At 39.5% G+C, this 24,901-nt stretch overlaps 1 protein-coding gene across 2 annotated transcripts in view; it reads left to right on the top strand.

Annotated features, from left to right (window-relative positions):
• The window catches only part of STOX2 (storkhead box 2), a 151,280-nt gene that overhangs the window by 66,328 nt on the left and 60,051 nt on the right, over positions 1 to 24,901 (top strand). Inside the window, exon 1 of one of the 2 annotated variants that reach the window (XM_060778650.2) lies at positions 9,982 to 10,833. The exons of the other annotated variant lie outside the window; for it this stretch is intronic. Within the exon in view, the coding sequence (XP_060634633.2) occupies positions 10,668 to 10,833 (166 nt within the window). The 5' untranslated portion in view covers positions 9,982 to 10,667. Of the gene's footprint in view, positions 1 to 9,981; positions 10,834 to 24,901 lie in introns of those variants that run through there. 2 annotated transcript variants of the gene reach the window in all.

Below are 24,901 nucleotides of genomic sequence, written 5' to 3' on the forward strand. Positions count from 1 at the left end.
ATATAACCCAGTTCAACTCAGATAATTTGGAATCAGATACTGGATTATATGGCAGTGTAGATCCAGCCTAGGACTCAGGAAGACAAGGTTCAAATTCCAGATCAGCCATAGTAACTCACTGCGTGATCTTGGCCAAGTCATAGAGCCCTTCCACACAGCCCCACATCCCAGAATATCAAGGCAGAAAATCCCACATTATCTGAGTGTGGACTCAAATAACCCAAAGCAGATATTGTGGGATTTTCTGCCTTGATATTCTGGGATATAGGGCTGTGTGGAAGGGCCCATAGTCTCAGTCTCAGAGGAAGCAATTGTAAACAGTGTTGGAAATGACAACCTTCATCAAGCCTTCTCTAACAGCCTGTTTGTCTATGATCGCGTTGCTTACTATTTTCTGTGTGTATGTTCTCATGTGCAGCTTCCTTTAGTTTCTGAGAAGTTATAAAAGGGGCTGCAGACCACATGCTCTCGCTCTCTCCTTTTGAATATGGGCCCTTCCACACAGCCATATAATCCAGAATATCAAGGCAGAAAATCCCACATCTACTTTGAACTGGATTATCTGAGTCCACACTGCTATATAATCTAGTTCCATGTGGATTTTATACAACTGTGTGGAAGTGGCCTAGGTGACCTGTTAATAGCTGTTTTGTTACAAGATTGTTCCCAGCTGGCACAGGGAACAATCTCAAAGATATTTGAAACTGGACTGATAAGTTTTGTATCTGTGTATGCTGAAAGTTGTGAGTAAACTAAATACGTTATTTCCATCAAAGACTACTTCATTTTTGTCTCTTGAGTACATTATATGAAGCAAATTGTTTTGTGGGAGAGTACTTTTTTTGGGCACTGATAAAAACACTTATAAAGCTCTGTTGTTTTTATACACTGGCAAATCTCTGTTTCTGGAGACAGAGTGGAGTTTGCTGGTTATTCAGTCTAACAACTGAAACCATTGTCTAGCATAATTATATTTGGCTGTATACTACAAGAGGAGATTCTGCTCTAAAGGTGTTTTTTGGCTCTTCTCTAAAAGGTTATGTTCTCCAATAAGACTTTGCCAAGAAGCTCCTGTGATTGTGTTGCCATTACTCAGAAACAACCTGAAGGAACACATCAACAACAACAGTCATCCAATGTGTGTTTTTTCCTTCTGTAATCGAGGCAAAGGCAAATGACATTTTTCCAAGAAGCAGAACAGGATACAGACAGAAAAACCTTTCTTCTCTAAATGGGACTTAGGGGAAGCTAAATTGACTCAAAATGATGCCTATTAAAACAAATGCATTGTAGAACAAAACAAATGCAGGTGTGTTATCCTGCATTCCAGAACCACAAGTAGTGATAGAAATATGATCTGAAATAAGCTTAACAGGCTCTGTAATTAAGCTTGGATTAGTGGAACAGCATAATTCACCTACTGTGTGGAGGATGCAGCAGACTCGCCTAAGGATGTTTGAAAGGCTTCAGCTTTTATATTGAAAACATCCTGATCTTGTCCCGCCAACCATTAACCTCTCTTCCTGGCCAAATGTAAAGAAGAACTAATCATAAATAATGGCTTACTTATCCTTCATTTTGGAAGAATGACCAAGACAAAACAAGTGACATAAACCAACTCGAGCATTATGCCCAATAAGCAATAATAATAATAATAATAATAATAATAGGAGGATTAGTTAAACACAATCAAAATCTGAAGTTATTCTTTGAATTAAACGGTAGTTGTAACTGACACTTGTCCATTCACAAAAGTCACCTCCTTTCCAAGTGACCTGAAAAACAATAAAGGAACGCTATGTTTCTTTTATTGATATTCTGGTGTTTTAGCTTTAAAATAACATACCATATACACTCGAGTATACGCCGACCCGAATATTTATTTATTTAATTATTTACTTTATTTCTATCCCACCCATATCAGCCCGGAGGCGAGGCACCTAATTTTACCACAAAAAACTGGGGAAATGTGTTGACTCGAGTATAAAATGAGGACAAGAAATGCAGCAGCTACTGGTAAGTTTCAAAATAGAAATAAATGAAATAAAATTACATTAATTGAGGCATCAGTAGAGTAAATATTCAAAATATTTACATAAAATTGTAATTTAAAATAAAGCTGCCCAACTCTGATTAAACTATTATTCTAACCTTCTTCAATGTAAATGTGCTTACATATCCTTCCAATAATAATAAAGGGAGTGAAATAATAAATGTAATAATAACAATAATAAATAGAATAAAATAATAAATGTTGTAATAACAATAAAGAGTAAAATAATAAATGTAATAACAATAATAGAGTAAAATAACAAATGTTATAATGACAATAAAGAGTAAAATAATATATGTAATAATAATAATAAATAGAGTAAAATAATAAATGTTATAATAACAATAAAGAGTAAATTAATAAATGCAATAATATTAATAAATAGAGTAAAATAATGAATGTAATAAAAATAATACTAATAACAGAGTAAAATATTAAATAACATTGACTTGAGTACAAGCCGAGGGGAGATTTTTCAGCCTAAAAAAGGGACTGAAAAACTAGGCTTATACTCGAGTATATACAGTATTAAAAGTTCAGCATTACATGTAATATATTTCTTGGGGGTATGTGCTAGTGATGTTACTTGTATTTTTCATTACTACTAGAAATCTCATTGTTTTTCTAGCATAATATGTTATGTCTACTACAAGCAGTCCTCAAGTTACAAACATCCACCTTATAAATGACTCATAGTTACAAACGGGGGTGAGACAACAGAAAGTGAGAGAAATCTACCCCTCAGAAGGGAAATTCACCTCTGAAAAAGTTATCATGGGGAAAAGATGCCTCTACTGAAGCTTTATTTCTAATCTTTGTTTTCATTTTTTTTAAAATCCGGTTCTCACAGGGACAGAAAATGAGGTGAAATCTTCTAAATGGGGGAACAGTCAGCAGTGCTTTGAGTCCCCCGCGGGGGAGACAAAACGTGGTATAAAATATAACAACAACAACAACAACAACAACAGTTTGGCAGTAAGGCTGAAATATAGCACATCCCCCCCAATCTGTACAAGACAATTAAGTGCAATTTCATCTAGGTCCTCCAAGCAATTTTCTAATTCTTTCAGAGCGACTCTGTGGTAACCTCTGGCAGAAATCATTCATTTCAATAAGCTTCACTATTATCCATGGTTTCCAGTTTCCACAGTAAATTCAGGAATGTATCCCCTGCAGGGCCTTATCATCCATTCATTCTAATGTCCACTGGAAGATTTAATATTTTAAAAGACTATGTCTATTTTTAAAAATTGCACCTACTTTTTTTGGTTTTTTTTTTAAACACTTTAAAACATTCACCTTTGCGTTACCATAAGTTGGAAATGACTTAAAGGCGCATAACGGCAGCAATAGAGAGGACTTTGCATATCGCTTCAAGAAAGAAAACTACTGTGGAATTTTGCAGTTAGCATTACATATAGCATGGAATTTCTTGAGGAAGCTTTGGGGGGAAAAACCCACAAAGCCAAATGAAGTCAGCAGAACTGAACTGTGAAAGATGCTAGGCAACTTTGAACCCCCACAACCTCACCATTTTCCCATTTCCTTCATGTTGCTCTATATCAGCGTTTCTCAACCTGGGGGTCGGGAACCCGGGGGGGGGGGGAGTCACAAGGGAGTTTCAGAGGGGTCGCCAAAGACAATCAGAAAACATATATTTCTGATGCTCTTAGGAACCCCTTTGGCAGAGAAGGCTGAAGATTTCTTTGCCTATCCTTTTCCTTTTTGGAAATAGACAGCAAATCCTCCCACCAAAAGCCCTCCTCCACTGTGATTGGCTGGCCCCTCAGCCAAGGGGAGGGCTGTTTCTGAGACTCCAAGTGGGGAGGGGAGAGCAGGGGTGCACGGCACATGGCAGCATGGCGTGCATGTACAGGCGAGGGAGAGTTTGTGAGGATGGAAGGAGGCTCGCGCCACCGAGTCCCTTCAAAGCAGGGGGGTTCTGTGTGGGAAGTTTGGCCCAATTCTATTGTTGGTGGGGTTCAAGGGTCTCTTTGGTTGTAGGTGAACTATAAATCCCAGCAACTACTACTCCCAAATGTCCAGGTCTATTTTCTCCTAACTCCACCAATGTCCACTTTTGGGCATATTGAGTATTAGTGCCAAGTTCAGTCCAGATCTATCATTGTTTGAGTCCACACTGCTCTCAGGATGTTGGTGCACTTCAACTCCAAAACTTAAGATCAATGCCCACCAAACTCTTCCAGTATTTTCTGTTGGCCATGGGAGTTCTGTGTGCCAAGTTTGGTTCAATTCCATCGTTGGTGATGTTCAGAATGCTGTTTGATTGTAGGTTAACTATAAATCCCAGCAACTACAACTCCCCAATGATAAAATCACACACACACCCAACCACTAGTATTCAAATTTGGGCATATCAGGTATTTGTGTCAAATTTGGTCTAGTGAATGAAAATACTGTACATCCTGCATATCAGATATTTACATTACAATTCATAACTGTAGCAAAATTACAGTTATGAAGCAGCAACAAAAATAATTTTATGGTTGGGGGTCACCACAACATGAGGAACTGTATTTAGAGGTTGCGGCATTAGGAAGGTTAAGAAATACTTCTCTATATGATGAGAAACGGATAAACAGGGAACATACTTTTATTCTCAAAGACTGGTCAAGAAAGCATCTTTAAAGAGAATATTTTGTTATACCTAGCCCTGCAAAACAGGTGTGTAATTGTGGATACAATTTCTTCCAAAGTTTGTATTCTGGAGGTGTTTCTCTTTGCAAAATAAGAGGAACTCTATGATGACTGATTGGTAAATGAATCGGTGTGATAATAGATAACTCTTGGTCGGTGTGTTGAATTGATAGTCATGCATGAAACCAAGGAAGGCAAAGGATTTCTTAGTTTACACCATCTGTTATCTTGGCCTAGGGTTAATGTTCTGAACTCACTTCAACCCCTGAATTGTTTACACATTCAGGGGCGACTTAGAGGTTGAATGAGTTGAAAAAAAGTCCACAACCCCAGGCAAAACCAGGGGTCCTTAAATTCACCTTTCTGTCGTTGTTGTATGAGCAACTCAGCCAAAGAGCTGCAAAGTTATGTATGAAAAGTGGAGTTTAAAATTCCATCAAGAAACAGCAATAACCCGGGAAAGCAAGAGCAAGCCTGGTCCAGAATATCGTACCTTGGCTCAGTATATGAGTTGTGCTTAACCTTTGGGTTGTGATTTTGAGCTGCTGATTCTCTCCTCCATACTCTGGTAAGCCACTGAATCTACCAATGACCATAGTTTCCCATTTCATCCAAACTGAGAAAAAAATATTAATAGATGTGCTAGGATACGTTGACCATAATATAAAAGAAACTATTCATTGAAGTTGTCTGGGATTAATTTTGTCACGCAAGAGGAGATGTGAAGGGGTTTGTGCGTTGGTAAAGGCATTTATGTGTCTCAGTTTGATAAGCCAAGATGTGATCATGTCGACCAAGCCAGTGCACGTCATTATGAAACAGACGGTGAATTTCTTTCCACTTTAGAGACAAGGGTGCTTCTAGGATGTCATCCCTAACATAACATAAACAAAGTTTTATTATGTGAACCTTTGATTTTGGTTCATGACATATTTCTGGCTAATTACTATGACTGATACTTTGCACTTTTTCCTCATTGATTCTCATTACACTCTTTGTCATTCGTGCCAAATGCTTTGCACTGGGCAGCAGAATGGAGAAGTGGCGTATGAACTGCCTTTGCATTGATTGCCCTGAAATATTTTGAATAATAATAGTTAGAAGCCATTAAGACCAAGTGGTTTTCAGATGACAGCTCTAGAAGATAATATATATGCATTGGTACATTTCTCTTGGGTAACTTTGAAGAGATTGATTTGTGACTTCACTAGGAGAAATAGAGGACAGGAAATATAAATGACAACCAACTTGTTTCTCTGGTGTCCATAGTGTCACCATGTAGACAGCAAAGCCACCCTTGCAGGGATAAAAGAAGATCATAGAATTTGTGTAGTGTTTTTTTTAAAGAAGAAAATATGACAATGTAACTGAATTATCCCCTACACAATATTAATTTATTAACAAATGGAATTGATTTATATGGCAATAGTTAATATTACATAAAAGACATGTAAATAACTGGAAGAGAAGATAGGAAGAAATTGGATAGTATGAGAAGACTCAACTACCAGTTTTGACATCAGACGAAAAGACAGTGGCCCCTTACACACAGCTGAATAAAACACCACATTTTCTGCTTTGAACTGGAATATATGGCAGTGTTGACTCGGATAACCCAGTTCAAAGCGGATATTGTGGAATTTTTTTTGCCTTGATATTCTGGGTGATGTGGCCGTGTGGAAGGGCCATGTGTTCTTTTCTGTTTTAGAGGATATATAGGACTTTCACAATTTTAGACAATGTGTATAATAGAACTTGAGCTGAAGATTCAGATGTAATCATTATAACAAATATATGATGTCTCTTCCCCCTCAATCCCCTTCCTCTTACTTGGTGACATAGTAGACATTTATATGGTTTGAGTTGACTAATCAGAGTTTTACAACCCTCGCCCCCTTCTTTATTTTCCTTTTATTCTTTGTGTGAAAAACATTTTTTGAAATGCATAATAAAAACTTATGGGAATAAAAAGAAGGTCATAGAATCATAGAGCCCACATGGCCAAGCAGTTCAACCCCTTACCATGCAGGAAAAGCACAAAGCACCCACAACAGGTGACAAATCGCCCTCTGTTCAAAAGCCTCCAAAGAAGTAGCTTCCACCACACTCTGAGGGAAAGTGTTTCACTGTTGAACAGCTCTTACAATCAGGAAGTTCTTCCTAATATTCAGGTGGAATCTCCTTTCCTGTCATTTGAACCCATTGCTCCGAGTCCTAGTCTCCAGAACAGCAGAAAACAAGCCTGCTCCCTCTTCCTTATGACATCCTTTCGGATATTTAAACATGGTGATCATGTCTTCTCTCAACATTCTCTTCTCCAAGCTAAACATACCTAGCTCTTTAAGCTGTTCCTCATAACAGTGGTTCTCAAACTGTGAGTCCCCAGATATTTGGCCTTCAACTTCCAGAAATCCTAATAGCAGGTAAACTAGCTGGGATTTCTGGGAGTTGTAGGCCAAAACATAGACCATGTTCTATGATAGTTGAGAACCACTGTCATAGAACATGGTCTCCAGACCTTTGAGCATTTTAGTTGCCCTCCTCTAGACATGTTCTATCTTGTCAATATCTCTCTTAAATTGGGGTGCCCATAATTGGACACAGGAAAATAGGAGCTATCCTTTAAAAAATAAAGCATCCAAGTCCCCGTATAGCCTTTCAATGGCTCTCCAACCATTGTGAGGACCCCAGGAGTGAAAAGAAAAAACATCCACACTGATTAACCTGGAGTGTTATGGGTGAGAAGTTAACCTTTCCAGCTCCACACAGAAAAGTTTTGTTGGGTCATGATTTTATTTCCCTACTCAAATTACAGCACAGCCTCTGTATCTGCAAGGGATACATTTCTGTCCTTTATGTGGATATGTGACTGTGGATAATATCAAACCCTATTGAAATTAAGAATTATTTTTTGGCTGAATAATAGAGTCTTGATGGAGGACAATAAAATTGAAATAGCAGACACCAGTCCCATGGATATAGGAGTTATACTGTGGTATATAATCAAGGTCAGGGATTGTAATGGCTGGATGTTGTTGGAATGCAGTTCCCATAAGTCCGAGCCTGCATAGCCAATGAGGAGGAGTTCTGGGATTTGCATCTTAATGCATGGATGGCCACCTTAGGTTGGTATAAGGACACTCACCCTAATAAGAACAACATAAATAGAAGAAGCAAAGTTCAAGGCAAAAAGGGAAAATACCATCAAGACCTATGCATTTAGATACATTATTTCTGTGGAAAGAAAACAATGGTGGTTCCAGTGATGCTATATCTTCAGGCAGCAATCCCTCAATGCTAAAACATCCAGCTGAAATTGCTATAGTTAGGATCACCAGATCCTAACTATAGTGGTACATTTTGGAACATTGAAAAAAAATGGGTTTCCCTAAAACTGTGGACCAAAATCCACTGATTGTGGTAATGTGAAAGTATCTAAATTAACTCAATGTATACATTACAAATACACATATCAACAAAACACAGAGCTGCCACATTCACATTAAGCAGAAACAATTGGTTCTTCTCTTGAAGTATGAAACAAATCCTTCATGTGAATAAGAATAGTCCTTGAATGACCATAAATATCCTATTCTTTATTGCACACGAGTAGACTCCAGTAGTCACAATAGGTGTCCTATTCCCTTTGTTACACACGAGTCGACTCCAACCTGCAACCTTTATGAGCCTTTTTCGATAAATGAACCCAACTGCCTGACAAAGGCTCTTGTGAGACGAAACCAGTTGCAGGTTGGAGTTGACTCATGTGTAACATGGAAAGGCCCTGGGATTGTCTAACTTGATATCCTGGGATATAGGGTTGTGTGGAAGGGCCCTCAGATGACGTGGGATTTTCTGCCTTTGTATTCTGGAATATAGGGCTGTGTTGAAGGGGCCTGGGATTGTCTACCTTGATATTCTGGGATATAGGGCTTTGTGGAAGGGCCCTCAGATAATGTGGCTTGATATTTTTGGATATAGGGCTATGTGGAGGGGCCCTCAGATGTGGTTTGATATTTTGAAATATAAGGCTGTGTGGAAGGGCCCTCAGATAATGTGGGGTTTTCTCCCTTTATATTCTGGGATATAGGGCTGTGTGGAAGAAGGGCCCTCAGATAATGTGGGGTGTTTTTTTTATATTCTGGGATATAGGGCTGTGTGGAAGGGGCCTGGGATTGTCTACCTTGATATTCTGGTATATGGGGCTTTATGGAAGGGCCCTTAGATAATGTGGCTTGATATACTGGGATATAGGGCTGTGTGGAAGGGCCCTCAGATGATGTGGGGTTTTCTGCCTTGATATTCTGGGATATATGGCTGTGTGGCAGGGTCCTCAGATAATGTGGGATTTTCTGCCTTGATATTCTGGGATATAGGGCTGTGTGGCAGGGTCCTCAGATAATGTGGGATTTTCTGCCTTGATATTCTGGGATATAGGAGTGTGTGGAAGGCAACTCAGATAATGTGGGGTTTTCTGCCTTGATATTCTGGGATATATGGCTGTGTGGAAGGGCCCTCAGATGATGTGGGGTTTTCTGCCTTGATATTCTGGGATATAGGGCTGTATGGAAGAATGGCCCTCAGATAATGTGGTCTTTTCTGCCTTGATATCCTGGGATATAGGGCTTTGTGGAAGGGCCCTCAGATAATGTGGCTTGATATTTTCAGATATAGGGCTGCAAGAAGGACCCTCAGAGAATGTGGGGATTTCTGTCTTGATATCCTGGAATATAAGGCTGTGTAGAAGGGGCCTGCAATTGTCTACCTTGATATTCTGGGATATAGGGCTGCGTGGAAAAGGGGCCCTCAGATAATGTGGGGTTTTCTGCCTTCATTTTCTGGGATATAGGGCTGTGTGGAAGGGGCCTGGGATTGTCTACCTTAATATTATGGGATATAGGGCTTTATGGAAGGGCCCTCAGATAATGTGGCTTGATATTTTCAGATATAGGGCTGTGTGGAAGGGCCCTTAGATAATGTGGCTTGATATACTGGGATATAGGGCTGTGTGGAAGAAAGGCCTTCAGAGAATGTGGGGTTTTCTGCCTTGATATTCTGTTATATAGGGCTGTGTGGAAGAAGGGCCCTCAGAGAATGTGGGGTTTCCTGCCTCGATATTCTGGGCTATAGGGCTGCGTGGCAGGGCTCTGGGGCAACAGCAGCAGCAGCCAAGGGGTTTGGGGTCGGGAGCCCAGGGCTGTTTTCCATGAGAATGCGTGCTTGCCTGACTGGCTGAGCCCGCCGCCTGTCTCCCTTGAAGCCTCGATTAGCATAATCAGGCTGGGAAGGAGGCGGGCGCCTGGTTGGTTCCCTGCCTGCCTGCCTTGCTTGCCTGCCTTGCTTTCCTGCCTGAGTGCTCTGCAGCAGAGAGGGATCCATCCAGAGAGAGAAAGGGAGCGGGAACAAAACAATCTGCGTGGATGCTGAGGCGGTGATGGGGAAAAAGAGAAGAGCGGCCTTCCTTGTGTGAGGAATCAAGAAGAGGAGGAGAGACATCAGGAGAGAGAGAGGGGGGAGCCATGATGATGACCACCCTCCGCCGTTGTTTGTAGTAGAAGAGGAGGAGGAGGAGGAGAGAAGGCTGCCATGATGAGGAGGAGGATGTGGAGGGTGGCGGGGAGGGGAGCGGGAGGGAGGCTGGCGGATGCTTGGCGCGGATCCTGAGGAGAAAGAAGAAGGAGAAGAAGGCCTCCCATGCGAAGAAGACGCCCTCCTCCTCCTCCTCTCCGTCTTCTTCCCCTTCTTCTTATGGCCTCATTTTGGCGAGGCCTGGGCTTTGTGATGATTTCCCTCCTCATGAAGGGGAGCGAGTGGGGGCTCGAGGGACCACCATGCGGCTGCTGCTGCTTCTGCTGAGGTGAAGGAAGAAAGGCCTCCTGCGTGGCCCATGCTGCTCCTGCTGCTCCTGCTGCTGCTTTCCCCTCCTGGGCCTGGATTACATTGAAGGCCCCTCGCCATGAAGAAGACGCGGAGCACGACCCTGAGGCGGGCCTGGCCCAGCGCCGACTTCTCGGACCGGGCCTCCGAGCGCCTCCGCTCCCGCAGCGAGAAGGACTACCGCCTCCATAAGCATTTCCCCCCCGCTTTCCTCTCCCAGGCCTCCCGGGGATACATGACATCAGGTCTGTGAGGTGCCCTGCCTGCCTGCCTGCCTGTGCGTGCCTGTTTGTCACAGGCCTGGGCCAACTTGGGCCCTCCTTCCAGGTGTTTTGGACTTCCATTCCCGCCATTCCTAACAGCCTCAGGCCCTCTCCTGAAGGTGACCCTAAGGACTCCTCCTCTGGAGGCTTTTAAGCCGAGTCCGGGTGGCCATCTGTCGGGAGGGGTTGGGCAGTGTCTTCCTGCATTGCAGGGGGTTGGACAGGATGGTCCTTGGGTTCCCAACTCTAGGATTCTATTATTCAATCTATTTACCTTTTAAGAGTTGGACTAGATGGTCCTTAGGGTCACCTTCCAACTCTAGGATTCTGTTATTCTATCTATCTATCTATCTATCTATCTATGTCTTAAGAGTTGGACTAGGTGGTCCTTGGGGTCTCAACTATAGGATTCTATCTGCCTGTCTGTCTATCTATCTATCTCCTAAAGGTTGGACTAGATGGTCTTAGGGTCACCTTCCAACTCTAGGATTCTGTCTGTCTGTCTATGTCCTAAGAGTTGAACTGGATGGTCCTTGGCGTCTCAACTCTAGGATTCTATCTACGTATCTATCTCTTAAGGGTTGGACTAGATGGTCTTAGGGTCACCTTCCAACTCTAGGATTCTGTCTATCTGTCTGTCTGTCTATCCATGTCTTAAGAGTTGGACTGGATGGTCCTTGGCGTCCCAACTCTAGGATTCTATCTACGTATCTATCCATCCATCTATCTATCTATCTCTATCTATCTCTTAAGGGTTGGACTAGATGGTCCTTAGGGTCACCTTCCAACTCTAGGATTCTGTTATTCTATCTATCTATCTATCTATCTATCTATATCTTAAGAATTAGATTGGGTGGTCCTTGGGGTCCCAACTCTAGGATTCTATCTGTCTGTCTGTCTATCTATCTATATCTTAAGAGTTGGACTGGATGGTCCTTGGCGTCCCAACTCTAGGATTCTATCCTATCTATCTCTATCTATCTATCTATCTCTTAAGGGTTGGACTAGATGGTCCTTAGGGTCACCTTCCAACTCTAGGATTCTCTTATTCTATCTATCTATCTATCTATCTATCTATCTATGTCTTAAGAGTTGGACTGGGTGGTCCTTGGGGTCCCAACTCTAGGATTCTATCCTATCTATCTATCTATCTATTTGTCTATCTCCTAAGGGTTGGACTAGATGGTCCTTAGGGTCACCTTCCAACTACAGGATTCTGTTATTACAGGAAGGGGCCTGACGCTGTTAGGAATGGCGGGAGTTGAAGTCCAAAACACCTGGAAAGAGGGCCCAAGTTGGCCCAGGCCTGGTCTATCATACCTGTCAATCCATCCATCCATCTCATTGTGTTCCAGTGTGTGGTTACAAATCTTTGTCTTCATGTGTGTGCAGGGACAGATCTTTTTTTCATGTATTTGTGGAGGGGCACATCTGTCTCTTTTAGGCCTTGGCCTGGTTGTTTATCTCTCCTCCAGGATATTGTTGTTGTTGCTGCTATCACCAGCTTTATTATTAACCAGAGGTGGGGGATAGGAGGAGGGTTTTAAGGCACTGAATGGATCCCAACCTTTTCGTCCTCCAGGTGTTTTGGACTTCCAGAAATCCCAGCTGTTAGGAATGATGAGAGCTGAAATCCAAACCACTGGTTTAAGGGTTCGACCTCCCCCCTCCAATGTTTCAGGATTTATTTTTTTTTTAAAAAAACAATTGAATTTTAACTGAGGGCCCTTCCACACAGCCCTATATCCCAGAATATCAAAGCAGAAAAAATAACCATATATCTGCTTTGAACTGGGTTATCTGAGGGCTCTTCCGCATAGCCCTATATCCCAGAATATCAAGGTAGAAAATCCCACAATATCTGCTTTGAACTGGGTTATCTGAGACCAAATTGCTATATATTCAAGTTCAAAACAGATAATGTAGAATTTTATTCAACTGTGTGGAAGGGGTCCCAGTTCTAAGCAAATATTGTGGGATTTTCTGCCATGATATTCTGGGTTATATGGCTTTGTGGAAGAGCCCTGGTTAACCAATTCATGAGTAAACCAGTTTTTTTTAAAAAAAAAAAACCCTGAAACATTTCTGGGGGGATGAAACCCTTAACCCCCCCCCCCTTTCTACAGGCCTACTGATTAGCATAGGTTGTAATGAATAATGCAAACCCTCTTTTTTAACAAAACAAAACCAAAACCCTCACATCCACCATTTTGTAGAGATTCACAGCAGGGCCTTCTCCTCAGTATGGTGTTTGGGAGCCTCCTCCTCACCCTCCTAGCCCCCTTTCTCACGCAGGGATGCAAACAGACACAGAGATGATGCTGGGCTCATCTTTCCCGCAAATCCCAACACGTCTATAGGAGTCGCGGCCACAGATGTCTCACCCCCCTCCTTCCCCTCCATTGCTATACCTTTGGTACAGCCAAACCAGATATTGTCAGCTAATCCCGCCAAAGACAATTATCTTAATAGGCATTGCCGTGTTTTCATTTTCTAAACAACAACAACCAAAAACCGAAATTTGCCATTGACATTTTGGCCCGGTGAAGGGAATCTTGCCTGGGAAGTTGTTTTGGGGGTGGCATGGGGTGCCTCAGGGCCCTTCCATACATCCCTATATCCCAGAATATCAAGGCAGAAAATCCCACAATATCTGCTTTCCACTGGGTTAACAGAGTCCACACTCAAATAATGTGGGATTTTCTGCCTTGATATTCTGGGATATAGGGCTGTGTGGAAGGACCCTGAGTTAGCTGAGTCTACACTGCCATATAACCCAGTTCAATGTGGATTTTATACAGTCGGCATAAATGTAAACATTTGTTGAAAGGGAGGGCCGAGTTGTCTGGAGGTGTATGTATCTTGCCTGCATCTTTCTCTTTTTAATTGCTCCACAAGAAGCGCTTTGGAAAGAATGGACACTGCACCAACATGTTTGTGCTTTTGCAAGCATGGCAAGATAGGAGCCCAAAAGAAATGTCACAGTACAGCTGTGCAAAAGGATTACAAAGAGAAAAGCTTTCCCTTACAATTAAAAATATAATGGGGGAGAAAAACCTTTGTTTTTCTTTCTTTCTCCATAAAATCATCTCGGTTTGTTTCCTTCATCCTGAGAGAAAGGAAAGGATACCTCAGTGCATGCTGATGGGAAGGACAACATCTCTTGGAAACCTCCTTTGTTGTTGAGTGCTTTGTTAGTGTGACAATGAGGCATAATGTTTCATTACCATGATGTCAACTCTCCATTTATCATCAAGGGGTGTGTGTGTGAGCACCCTTGTGTAGTCCATCTTAAAGGAACAAAGATTGCTTAGATATAGCTGCAAAGGTTATCAGTCCCTCATCTCTCAAGCCAAAGCTGTTGGTTCTCAGTACCATACCTATTTAACTCGCTGCATTTCTGCTTCTGAATAATCTGTCTTTCCAGCCAGCATTAGATATTAATGCTTTGGGAAACACTTATGGATATATTTTTAGCTCAGCATCAGAATGATAAAGGAGATACACGTTATGGCTCTATTCTTCTAATACGGTTTTTTGTTTCCATGTTAGTTATGCATTAAAAGAAATGTCAATTTATGCTTAAAGAATTAAAAACAGATCATACCATTTGGAGTTGGGTTGCTGCAGTACATTCAGCAACACGCCTATGACAAATCTGGCCTAGCTGTGTACACCTTGAATCTGAACTGGCCTTCATTAACACCTAATGGAGTCCCCCCCCCCCTTTTTCCTTTTTTAAATAAAGAACATTTCAGATAAGAATGATCAGATCAGCAGTGATTATGTTGTTAGTTTTGTACCATTATATTAAGACTATTGAAAAAATTATCAGGTTTCCTCATTGTTGTTGTTGTTGTTGTTGTATTTGAATCATATTTTGGTAGTGCTTTACAGCAACTGATCCTGAATTATACACACATTCTGTATCTATAAAAGCAGACTTTTGAGAGAGAATTAGAATATAATCTTTATTTGAGTATCAATATTGTGTGTATGTTTATGCATGGCCTTAACCTAGTCACAGGATTCTAAGGTGATGCATATGGTATCAGGACACTGTAGAAGTTGAATCCCTGAATATCCTGGATGCAATGATCTGCAGTGCTATAGTGAAAAAACATATGGTGTGTTTCGGGATGGGGGGGGGGGAGAACAGGTGACACATCCACTATGAGTAATGCTCTATAATTGTGAGGGGTATTGCACTAGTGGCAGTTAAAACAAGTGATGTAAAGTAAATCTAGCATTTGATACTGTAGCTGGAAAAGTAATTTTGGCCTCTGTGGGTTGACTTTTTTTTAATGAACTCTGTCCTTTGCCTTTCCAAATATTGGTTTTGGGAGGAATGGGTACTGTATTTAAACACTTCAGCTATTTTAAAAGGAAACTCTCTTCCTGACAGGAAATCTATAGGAAGTCTTCTTACATAAAAGTTGCAGTGACTGTGAATACAAATGCTGTCTTTGTCACCCAAAATGTTTTACAGAAGAGGGTTGAGAAACACATGGGTTTTTCAAAGGGCTGCATTCTGCTTGTCCAGTCTTTTAGAGTGATCCCTACTTGTATTGTTGTGGTCCCTTTCAAATAAGTGTTGTGTTGTTAAAAGAGATGGAGGAAAGTGTTGCATGTCTGAGTTTAATCATTTGGCCCCAAGGATATAGAGGTATGTAAGCAAGCAAGTTAAAATCTGCTCCACTGTAGCTCATTATCATAGTTCTGGATCTTTGAGATGGGGCATCCTGGGAATTTGATTTGATAAACAAAGTCCAATTCCAGTGCACGTTTGTTTACAATATGATCCCCATATCAGTGCACCCGATATCTTCAGTTTCATTTAACTGTGTCCAACAATATATGTACACTAGGTCTTCCAGCATGACTGTATAATACTCTTGAGCCAGAAGAACTATTATTTGTGGTTTCATGTATCCTCATGAAGTCTTGGAACATATTGCACATGGAAGTGATGTTCATAATTATATTTATGATACAATAAGCATCCTAAGTGATAGACAGGTATATGAGTTAATAGAAATTCATGGTATTTAATTGAATAGGTTATATTGTTTTTGAAAAGCAAAATGATAATAAATGGAGAAATAATGGTCGCCTATTTTTAGTATAATCTTTCCTACAATAATCAATAATGATCACCTAATACTAGAATTTAATATTGATCATCGATAATAGAAGACATTTATGCTTGGTATATGATGGAAATGGTAAAGTAGTTAAATTTACACTGTGATAGTGGATGTTGGAACTTCTGCCTTTTACTACTGAACGTTTTCTGAGTGAATGCCCTCTGATGTAATTCGGTTTCTTCAAGCTTCTGAGCAGCCATAGGATTAAGAGGCCATGAGGAGTATCTATTGTTCATGGTGAAAGTTGAACACCTTTGAACGCTTTAAAAAAAATTACTCTAAAAATATTTTGTCTTTGTATTTAGGGAATAGTTTCAAATAAACCTAGCTTTATAGATTTTGTAACTTGAAAATGAGAGAAATGAGAGCTATTGTAATATTCATGAACAGATACAAACCAATGGAAATCAATTGTGCGAAAACAGCAGAGCTGGTGGTCTGCTGCTTACATTTCTGGAGAGGAAGACGGTGTTCAAAACATCCACTCATCTATTATGTATTTGCACTTAATCATTTGTGGGAAACCTATTACTTAAATTTAGTGGAAGTTGAGCTCTGGTTAAGAGATCTTGTGAATGTACTGTTAACATATACAAACCAGAATAAGCATTGTAGGGGATTTATTGTAACAGTGTGTTTCACATAAAGTAGGAAAATAAGTTTATCCTCTTTTGTCATAAAACCCCCTAAAATACACAAAATGAATTCTTAATTGAAAGACTGTCTATCAAGTTTTGGCATACATATTAATAATATGTATGCCAAAGTTTTGGCATACATAAAAGTTTTGGCATACATATTAATAATAGCTAGAAACATTCTTGACTTCATCATTGCTACAGTCATGCTATTTTTTAGGGTTGTGAAGAAATGTAATGAAAAAACGCAAAGTTTGGAAAAGTTACTTTAAGTCAGCAGTCCCTCGATTATGCTTGTTGAAGGATTCTGGGATTTGTAGTCCAGACATTCACAATGTCTGGGTACAAGACAGATTTGCTTGGCTAAAATTGCTGAGTCTGAGAACCAATGCAGTAACGTAGTTATTCTTGTAACTAGGATGAAGGCAGCAGAGCCAGCTTCAACTTCTTTTTCAGACCCAAAAATGTTTTGGTGACCTTAGTGTGTGACTGGTCGATCAACTGAGGCTACTTCACAATGAAAATATACACTGCTCTGAGCTTCTTGAAGGATGGAACACAAACAGTAAAAAGAATTAAAAGGATGTTTGAGTAGAAGAATGGAATTAGGGATTGTTGGAAATGATAATTTGTTACAAATGGTTCTGAATACAGATTGTATGGCTAGTCCATTCTCCTGAGTGAAAGAAGTCACTCAGGATAACCAAGAGGAATACGTTTTCCGTATGTAGCCTGTTGTCCTGCTTGTGCGTTTGATCTGTTGTCTGTTTTTTCTTGTTTTTCTTATCTGGTGTTGTCTAGTGAATTAATGTAATTCAACAAATGAGCACCTGTCCTTTTACGGTGGGATGTACCTGCTCTGGACAAGGTCCTGAGGTTTTGACTGGTATATTGTATTGCCTGAAGCAGGGCCTCAGAGAATGAGCAATTGCAAACCTTGCCTGGAAAATGTGCTCCCAAAAGTCCCAGGTCAAAATAAGCAGTTTGAGAAAACCCTGAAAATGTGCTCAGATCTTTTGAAATACTGGCAGAATAATGTTCATCCCAAGTTACATGTTTGGCTGTTAATTCTGGACTATTTCTGAATGTTTTTCAAAGGCAGCTTTACATTTAATACATTTCAGTAATTTAGTAATATTTCTTGCCAGATAAATAAAAACATCATTCCCTTTTACCTTTTGTTGTTGAACTATGAATAGCACAGACATCCTCTGTATGTGAACACATACACCATACTTGAAGAACATCACAAAGTTCATAAGCAAAGGTTTATTCTCAGATAAACTCAATTACCAGGGAGTGAATACCTCTTCAATATTAATACCATGTTGTGCTTTCCTCTACTTGATGCTTGTGTAAGAATCCTTTCTCTTCATAATACAGGTTGAGCATCCCATATCCGAAATTCCAAAATCCAAAACTGTCCACATGGGTAGTTGACATAGTGACATCTTTGTTTTCTGATGGTTCAGTGCAGGCCTGTAGCCAGGATTTCGATTCGGGGGGGGGGTGAGTTTTTTGGGGGGGAGGTTCGGGGGGGCTGAGTTTTTTTGGGGGGGTTCGGGAGGGGGCTGAGTCTGAGTGAAAGAGGGTCTACCCTAGCAAACCTTTTGTATCATTACCCCAATACCCCCATGCATATGGAATATATTGAGTATGGTGATCAGATCATGATATGAATAAACATAACAGTTTAAATAATGCACCAGTAAGGCCTTTTCGCAAACCACCCCTCAGCTACATGCCTGGTTCAGTGTATGCATACCTGGTTTCATGCACAAAACTATTTAGAATACTGTATAGAATTACTTTCAGGCTATGTATATAAGGTCTATCTATATGAAGCTTAAATGAAGTTTGTGTTTGAACTTGGGTCCCATCTTTATGGTATCTTTTGTGTGTATGTGTGTTTTCATTGCATTGTATTATGTGGTTTCTATAAGTAGAAAAGCTTGAAAGGCTCCTTGTATAAATGTAATCTGCTAGAGCAGTGGTTCGCAACCTGTGTGTCCCCAGATGTTTTGGCCTTCAACTCCCAGAAATCATAACAGCTGATAAACTGGCTGGGATTTCTGGACGTTGTAGGCCAAAACACCTGGGGATCCACAGCTTGAGAACCACTGAGCAAGAGAAGACTGTATGTGTTTTTAAATAGACAATTAAAGCCCCTTTCCACCCATGTTATTCACCTCTTCTTCTTACAACTTAAGTTTGTCATGGATATTTAACAAATAGTTACCGGCAGTTGAATTCTGGATGGAGCATGAGTTGAAGCTTTGCTGACCTTTCAGCAAAGTTACACTTTCACAATTGTCAATATGATATCTTAGTATGACACTTCATACTTAAACCTAGAAGAAAGCCAGTGCACGAAAACAATTTACAAATTATTTTGCACCTGGGTTGTTGTAGGTTTTCTCGGGCTATATGGCCATGTTCTAGGGGCATTCTCTCCTGACATTTCGCCTGCATCTATGGCAAGCATCCTCAGAGGTAGCGAGGTCTGTTAGAACTAGGAAAGTGGGTTTATATATCTGTGGAATGACCAGGGTGAGACAGAGAACTATTTTGCACCTGCTATAATCATTCATTTACAATAAACTCAATTGGCTAAAACTACAAAAATTAAGAATATGTAAACAATATGTAAACAGCAGCACCACAATGAGATGAAACCTAAAGTGCTTTTCATACCTTGGAATTCCCAGACAGCTGCAGCAGTATTTGCAGGATATTTAGATGCAAGTAGACATTGAAAGCCTCTGAAATTAACATCCTGATATGGATGTCTAATACAAAGCCTGTATGCATTTCCTAGGAGAATTGTGAAAGAATTTCTGTAGACACAGCCTAAATATCCCACAGGCACCAGATCCTATCTTATTTTTGAAGCTAAGCAGGTTCAACTCTGATTAGTACTTGGATGAGAGACAAGTGAACCCAGGTGCTGTAGACCCTATTTTAGAGGAAGGCAATGGCAAAACCACAGCTAAGAAAATATGAAATTTATGGTGTTGCCATAAATCCACAGCCAATTTGAAGGCACAAACATTGCACACAATCAGACTGCAGGTGGATTGGGGATCAACAGGTGATGATGAGACACTAAAAGGAAAAGCCTGGAGGGGTTGAGTTAGTAAAAGAGAAAGATCAAAACAGAGAGTTTGATCAAGAGAATTCTGGGAGAGTTCGGTTTCTTTGTTTGTTTATTGAGAGAAGTTGGTAACCTAAGAGTCTTAGGTATCTCTGAGTTATCACTATAACATATTTATATTTATTATATACTGCTTTCCTCTCTTAAAGAGACAGCATGGGGAACAATGTTATTAAATACAGTAATTTTTCTCTAATGTGATTGTACTGTTTTATTTCATTTAAAATGGCACTAGTGCAGGTCTGATCATTTAGAGAATTACTCAATTATTTTTGGAGTATGATGTAGTGCATCCATTTACAGATAAATCCTAGGGTTTAGATAATTAATTTCTGGTTTACCTTTTCTTCTAAACATTTCCATAATACTTCATTTAAAATAGTGTACCATTTAAAATTATGTACGGTATCTGCTTACTTAGCTGACATCTCTTTCTGATTATTCACCAGAATATTGACATTCAGGGGTTATACAAGTTGTTGATTGTTTTATAAAGCAGTGAAATCTCATGGCCCAAAGTTAGGAAAAGATATGGAAAAAATTCTTTGTAATTCTGATAATCCTTGTGAATCTGAAAAATAGGCTGAGGGCCCTTCCAGACAGGCCCTATATCCCAGGATCTGATCCCAGGTTTTCTGTTTATCCCAGATTATTTGGCAATGTGGGCTCATATAATCCAGAACCTGATAACTTTTTATGTGACTCTATATTGTTTGCTATGCATGTTGAAGCTGACTTACAAACAGTCTTGGAAGAATTTCTATCCTGTCATATAGTATATAATTGATTGTAGTAAACAAATAAATCATGATTAAGGGAAAGCAAAAGCGAATAGTGCTACTTTCCTTCCTGTACAATAACATATAAATATGGAATGAGGCTAGCATTATTCATATCACATTAATAGAATGCACTTACTGAAAAGTAACCTGCACTAAATTTGAGTAAGAACTCTTATGTTAAACTTCCATATGATTAGGTTGCATTTTTATATGAAATCAATTACTGCCTTATTTTTGGTATATGCTATCTAGGCCCATCAATTAAAAATAAGGAGGGTCCATGAGGCCTCCTGTTTTTCTACTTTTCTCCTTTTCCCCTTGGTAATTCTACTAATAGTACCTTAATATACTAAAGCAGAGCTTTCTAAACATTAGTATGTTGGCTGCAGTGTCTCTGAGTGTGTCACATGAACCTAACAAAAACCTTTTTTAATCTATGTGAAATAAGCACTAAATCATGTATTTTTAATAATATAAAAGAAAGGTTTTAATAAGATACATTGTGTCCCAATACATTACGTTATTTTAATTTGTGTTTGTATCCATATCTCTTATAAGAGGTTGGTTTAACTTCTGGTTTGCTAATAACACCGAATTACTGTGCCGTGAAATTCTACATGTCTAAAACATGTGTCACCAACATGAAATATTTGGAAAGCTCTGTCCTAAAGTCCCAGAGCTTGTCTGATTTTGGAAGCTAGGCAGGGTCAGCTCTGTTTCTACTTGGATGGAAGACCACCAACAAATAACAAGTGCTGTTGGACAAATTTCACAGGACGGAACAAGCAAAGCCACCTCTAAACATTCTTTGATAGGCAACTTTAAGGCACACACCCACATGAACACCCCTTTGATAATCTCTCATTTTGCTGCTCTTTAAAAAAACCCTGAAGAGTTTAGACACCATCATTTCTTATTTCCCATCCCTTTCTCCCTTCTTCAGCAACTCAGCAATAATTATTCTAGAAGACCTCTTCCTGATCTCTACTTTTTTCCAGAAATGTTCTTTGAAGTATCAGAAACGCACCTTTTTGCTTCAAAGATGCCCCCTTCCTTCAGAATGTTGGCTTGAAACTACCCTTTGGAACCTAGACAACAATTTTAAAACACTTGTCAAGTTGAAGTTTCTACCACATTTTTGAAGTATTTACAGTGATGTTCTTATAGATTATGGTTCCATTTGTTGTTTCTAGGAAGCCTTCTGCCCCTCCTTTGGAATTTTGAATTGTATCTGACTTCTGAAACTTGGACAACAACCAACAATACTCAGATTTTGAAGTGCCCAACATGATGTCCCATGGGTAACTCCAACCCCCTCTCCCAACTTTGCTTGTTGGAAGCCTCTGATTTGGAATTCGCATTTTTTGACTTGAAAGTAGCCGCTATATCTTGGAGAACATCCAAAACCACTTTGTCAAATTTGGAGGCATGCAGCCTGGTATCCTGATGCGTTGTGGCTGCCACAGAGAGACTCACTAACATTTTATTTTATTATAGACTACAAGGGTGTCAATGTTTGCAGTGCTGCAGTGGCAAGACAGCTTGTATTTAAAAATGCAGAAATGTCCATTAAGTGATTTTAGCCCATTCAAATCCAAGTTGAAAAACCAATGACAAGATCTGTGGGAAAGTCAAACCAAACACTAAACTTCTTGAGCTGAAAACAATGCAATGATTGCTGTCAAAAAACATCACTAAAGAAGTGAAGGAATAAAGTTGGCTTGGCTTTGTCTAAGATATGGTTCAGAGTTCTTACCACTCAAAATTATTGAGTTTCGAAGTCCTTTTTGGATGCATGCCTTGAAATATTTCACTGACAATTAAATACATCTTGCTAAGGTGTCAACAGATTTACAGTGTGTGGCATGACTTTCCACAACTAGTTCCCTGTTCCAGATTTAACCTCATGTCTGGCTTCCCAGTTTTATTGAGGCTTCTGATCTCATTTACCCAAACATATGTAGAGTTTATGCTTCATGTGCAAATGCCAGAGTAGAGCAGACTTTCACATTGTGGGTTGAGTTAAGATATGTGTTCTAAGATATGTGTTCTGTTCCCACTTCTAGACTTCACACAATTTGGCATGCACTTATGCAATTGTTGATCTCCAAGAAATTTTCAGATTTCTGGATTTATTGACTTGCTGCCTTTCTTCAATTATTAGAAGCAGGTCTCTGATGATATACTTATTCTGAATTTTGAACAATTTGGTTATAGTAATTCCCTTAGTAGTCCTGTTTCACATCCAGTAGTAATCTACGTGTAGCCTATAAGAAGCACATGTTGTTACCTCAAGGTAGTTTTACTAAACGTACATCTGAGTTCCTCCCACGACTAATTGTTTCCAGCTTGTATACAAATTGGCTATTAAGCCCAAATTAACTAATGCGGTAGCCAAAGTGTTGAAGGTTTTTGTTGATAGCCAGCTTTCACATGGAGAGGGCATTACTGTTGCCTATTAATTCAGTGTAAACTAGAAAGAATGTGCCCAAGGAAAAACGGCTGAAATTGAAATAAAGTATCTTGAGTCTAACATATAATCTTCTTTGGTGTTGTGCAGTTCATAGGTGAATGATGTATCCTTTTTATATGGATGTTGTTAATATTGAATTTACAGAATAATTGTATCACAGGGGACATCTTCCCTGCCGTGATGTGCATACTTGAGTCCTATTAGTGTTAATCACTAGTTATGTGTGAATACTCTGTATACCAGGAGATTAACACTAGTTACAGTCAAAGCAGAATATTAATGTGATTTTAACAGCCAAAGAAAACTTGTTTTCAGGATAATTTTTAAAGAATATTTATTTATTTATTTATTAACGGCATTTGTATACTGCTTATTAACAAGAAGTTCTGTAGAAGGTTACAGAAGAAAAACGGTTAAGCCATAAAATAGAGGCACAATGCTAACATAAAATCAACCTGATGAAAACATCAACAGCACAAAAAAAAATAAAGTCAGGAATAAAAAAGCTGTGTTCTGAAAGCACAGAATGCAAAAGTCTGTAGAGTTTTTGTGTGTGAAATCTATTGATTTTCATTTGCATAGGAGTGACAAGTCTCTTGATCTGCTCTTAATTATTACTTTTTCTATTTAGTAATAGACATGATAATGTGTACATTAATAGTTGTGAGGGAAATCATTTTACATGAATGACTGCATGCTAGCTCACTCTGGAAAATGCTTTGACTAATTGTTCTAGATGAGACCTGTTGACTAGAGGACAACCAGTACATGCCACATGTATTTATGTATAAATCTAGAAATTTTAGTCAAAAAATCAAATAAAAAACCTTGGTCAGCTTATTCACAGGTCAATGAGAGTACTGTACTTTAATTCTTATCAAATAAGGCATTATCCTTTTCTCTAGAGTAGTAGAGTGTTTACTTGTTCCTCAGAGAACCTAAATGAAGCTTTAACCCCCTCTACTCAAGGTGCCACTGCTAAAGTTTTTGAATGCCTAGACAGGGAAATTGCTATAGAGTCCAGAGCCAGTTTGTCCTTTGTGTTGCATTGTTGTTTTCCCCTCTCCATGGAATGACATTTGACTTATCCATAACTCATATTAAAATCCATAGTTTTGGCCCCCAAATCTGCCTTTACACACGAGATCAGTTTATACACATGTATGTATGGCAATTTATAACTTACCCTCTCCACTGGTGTTTTTAATGCATAAGAATTTTCTTTCAGGTTTTCTCCCCAGAGCACATGTCACAATTTTAAATGTTATTTGTATATTTTGAGGACACACATATCTATAAATCTCTATTCTGTGTGAAATTCCACGTTGAAAAGTACAGTTCCATTCCCTTTCTTCCTTCACATCTTTATTTGGCTTTGTGGTTTATATCCATAGAGTCCAGAGCCCTCAAATATGTTTTGGCAAGCAATTTTGATCTGGGGCATTTTGATGTTTTTAATTGTGACATTGCCATGTCTCAAACTTTTAACTTCAGACCATACAATTAGCTCTCATCCTTTCCACAAAGCATAGCAAAAGCTATACTTTGTGGCAAGATGTCCCTAATTGTATGTATTTATAACAGTCAGAAAATCATATCCGCCTTTCTTAGCAAGGTTATGCAGATTCCAAAGGAGCTATTTGTTCATTCTTTAATTTTGGCAGTTTTTGTTCCCCCACTCGCTTCTTGGAGCCAATTCTGTTAGGTCATAGTTCCAAAATTTGCAATGAAAAAGATATAGGGCTTTCTGTTGCTATGGACATTTTAATGTTATTAAACCAAAATGTAGTTTTGTAGGAAACTGATATTGTTTCCAGCCCATAGCCTGTGTGAGCAAAACCAAGCCGAAACTTTTA

The sequence above is a fragment of the Anolis sagrei genome, chromosome 5 (assembly GCF_037176765.1).
Source record: "Anolis sagrei isolate rAnoSag1 chromosome 5, rAnoSag1.mat, whole genome shotgun sequence".
In the NCBI taxonomy this organism is placed as follows: Eukaryota; Metazoa; Chordata; class Lepidosauria; order Squamata; family Dactyloidae; genus Anolis; species Anolis sagrei.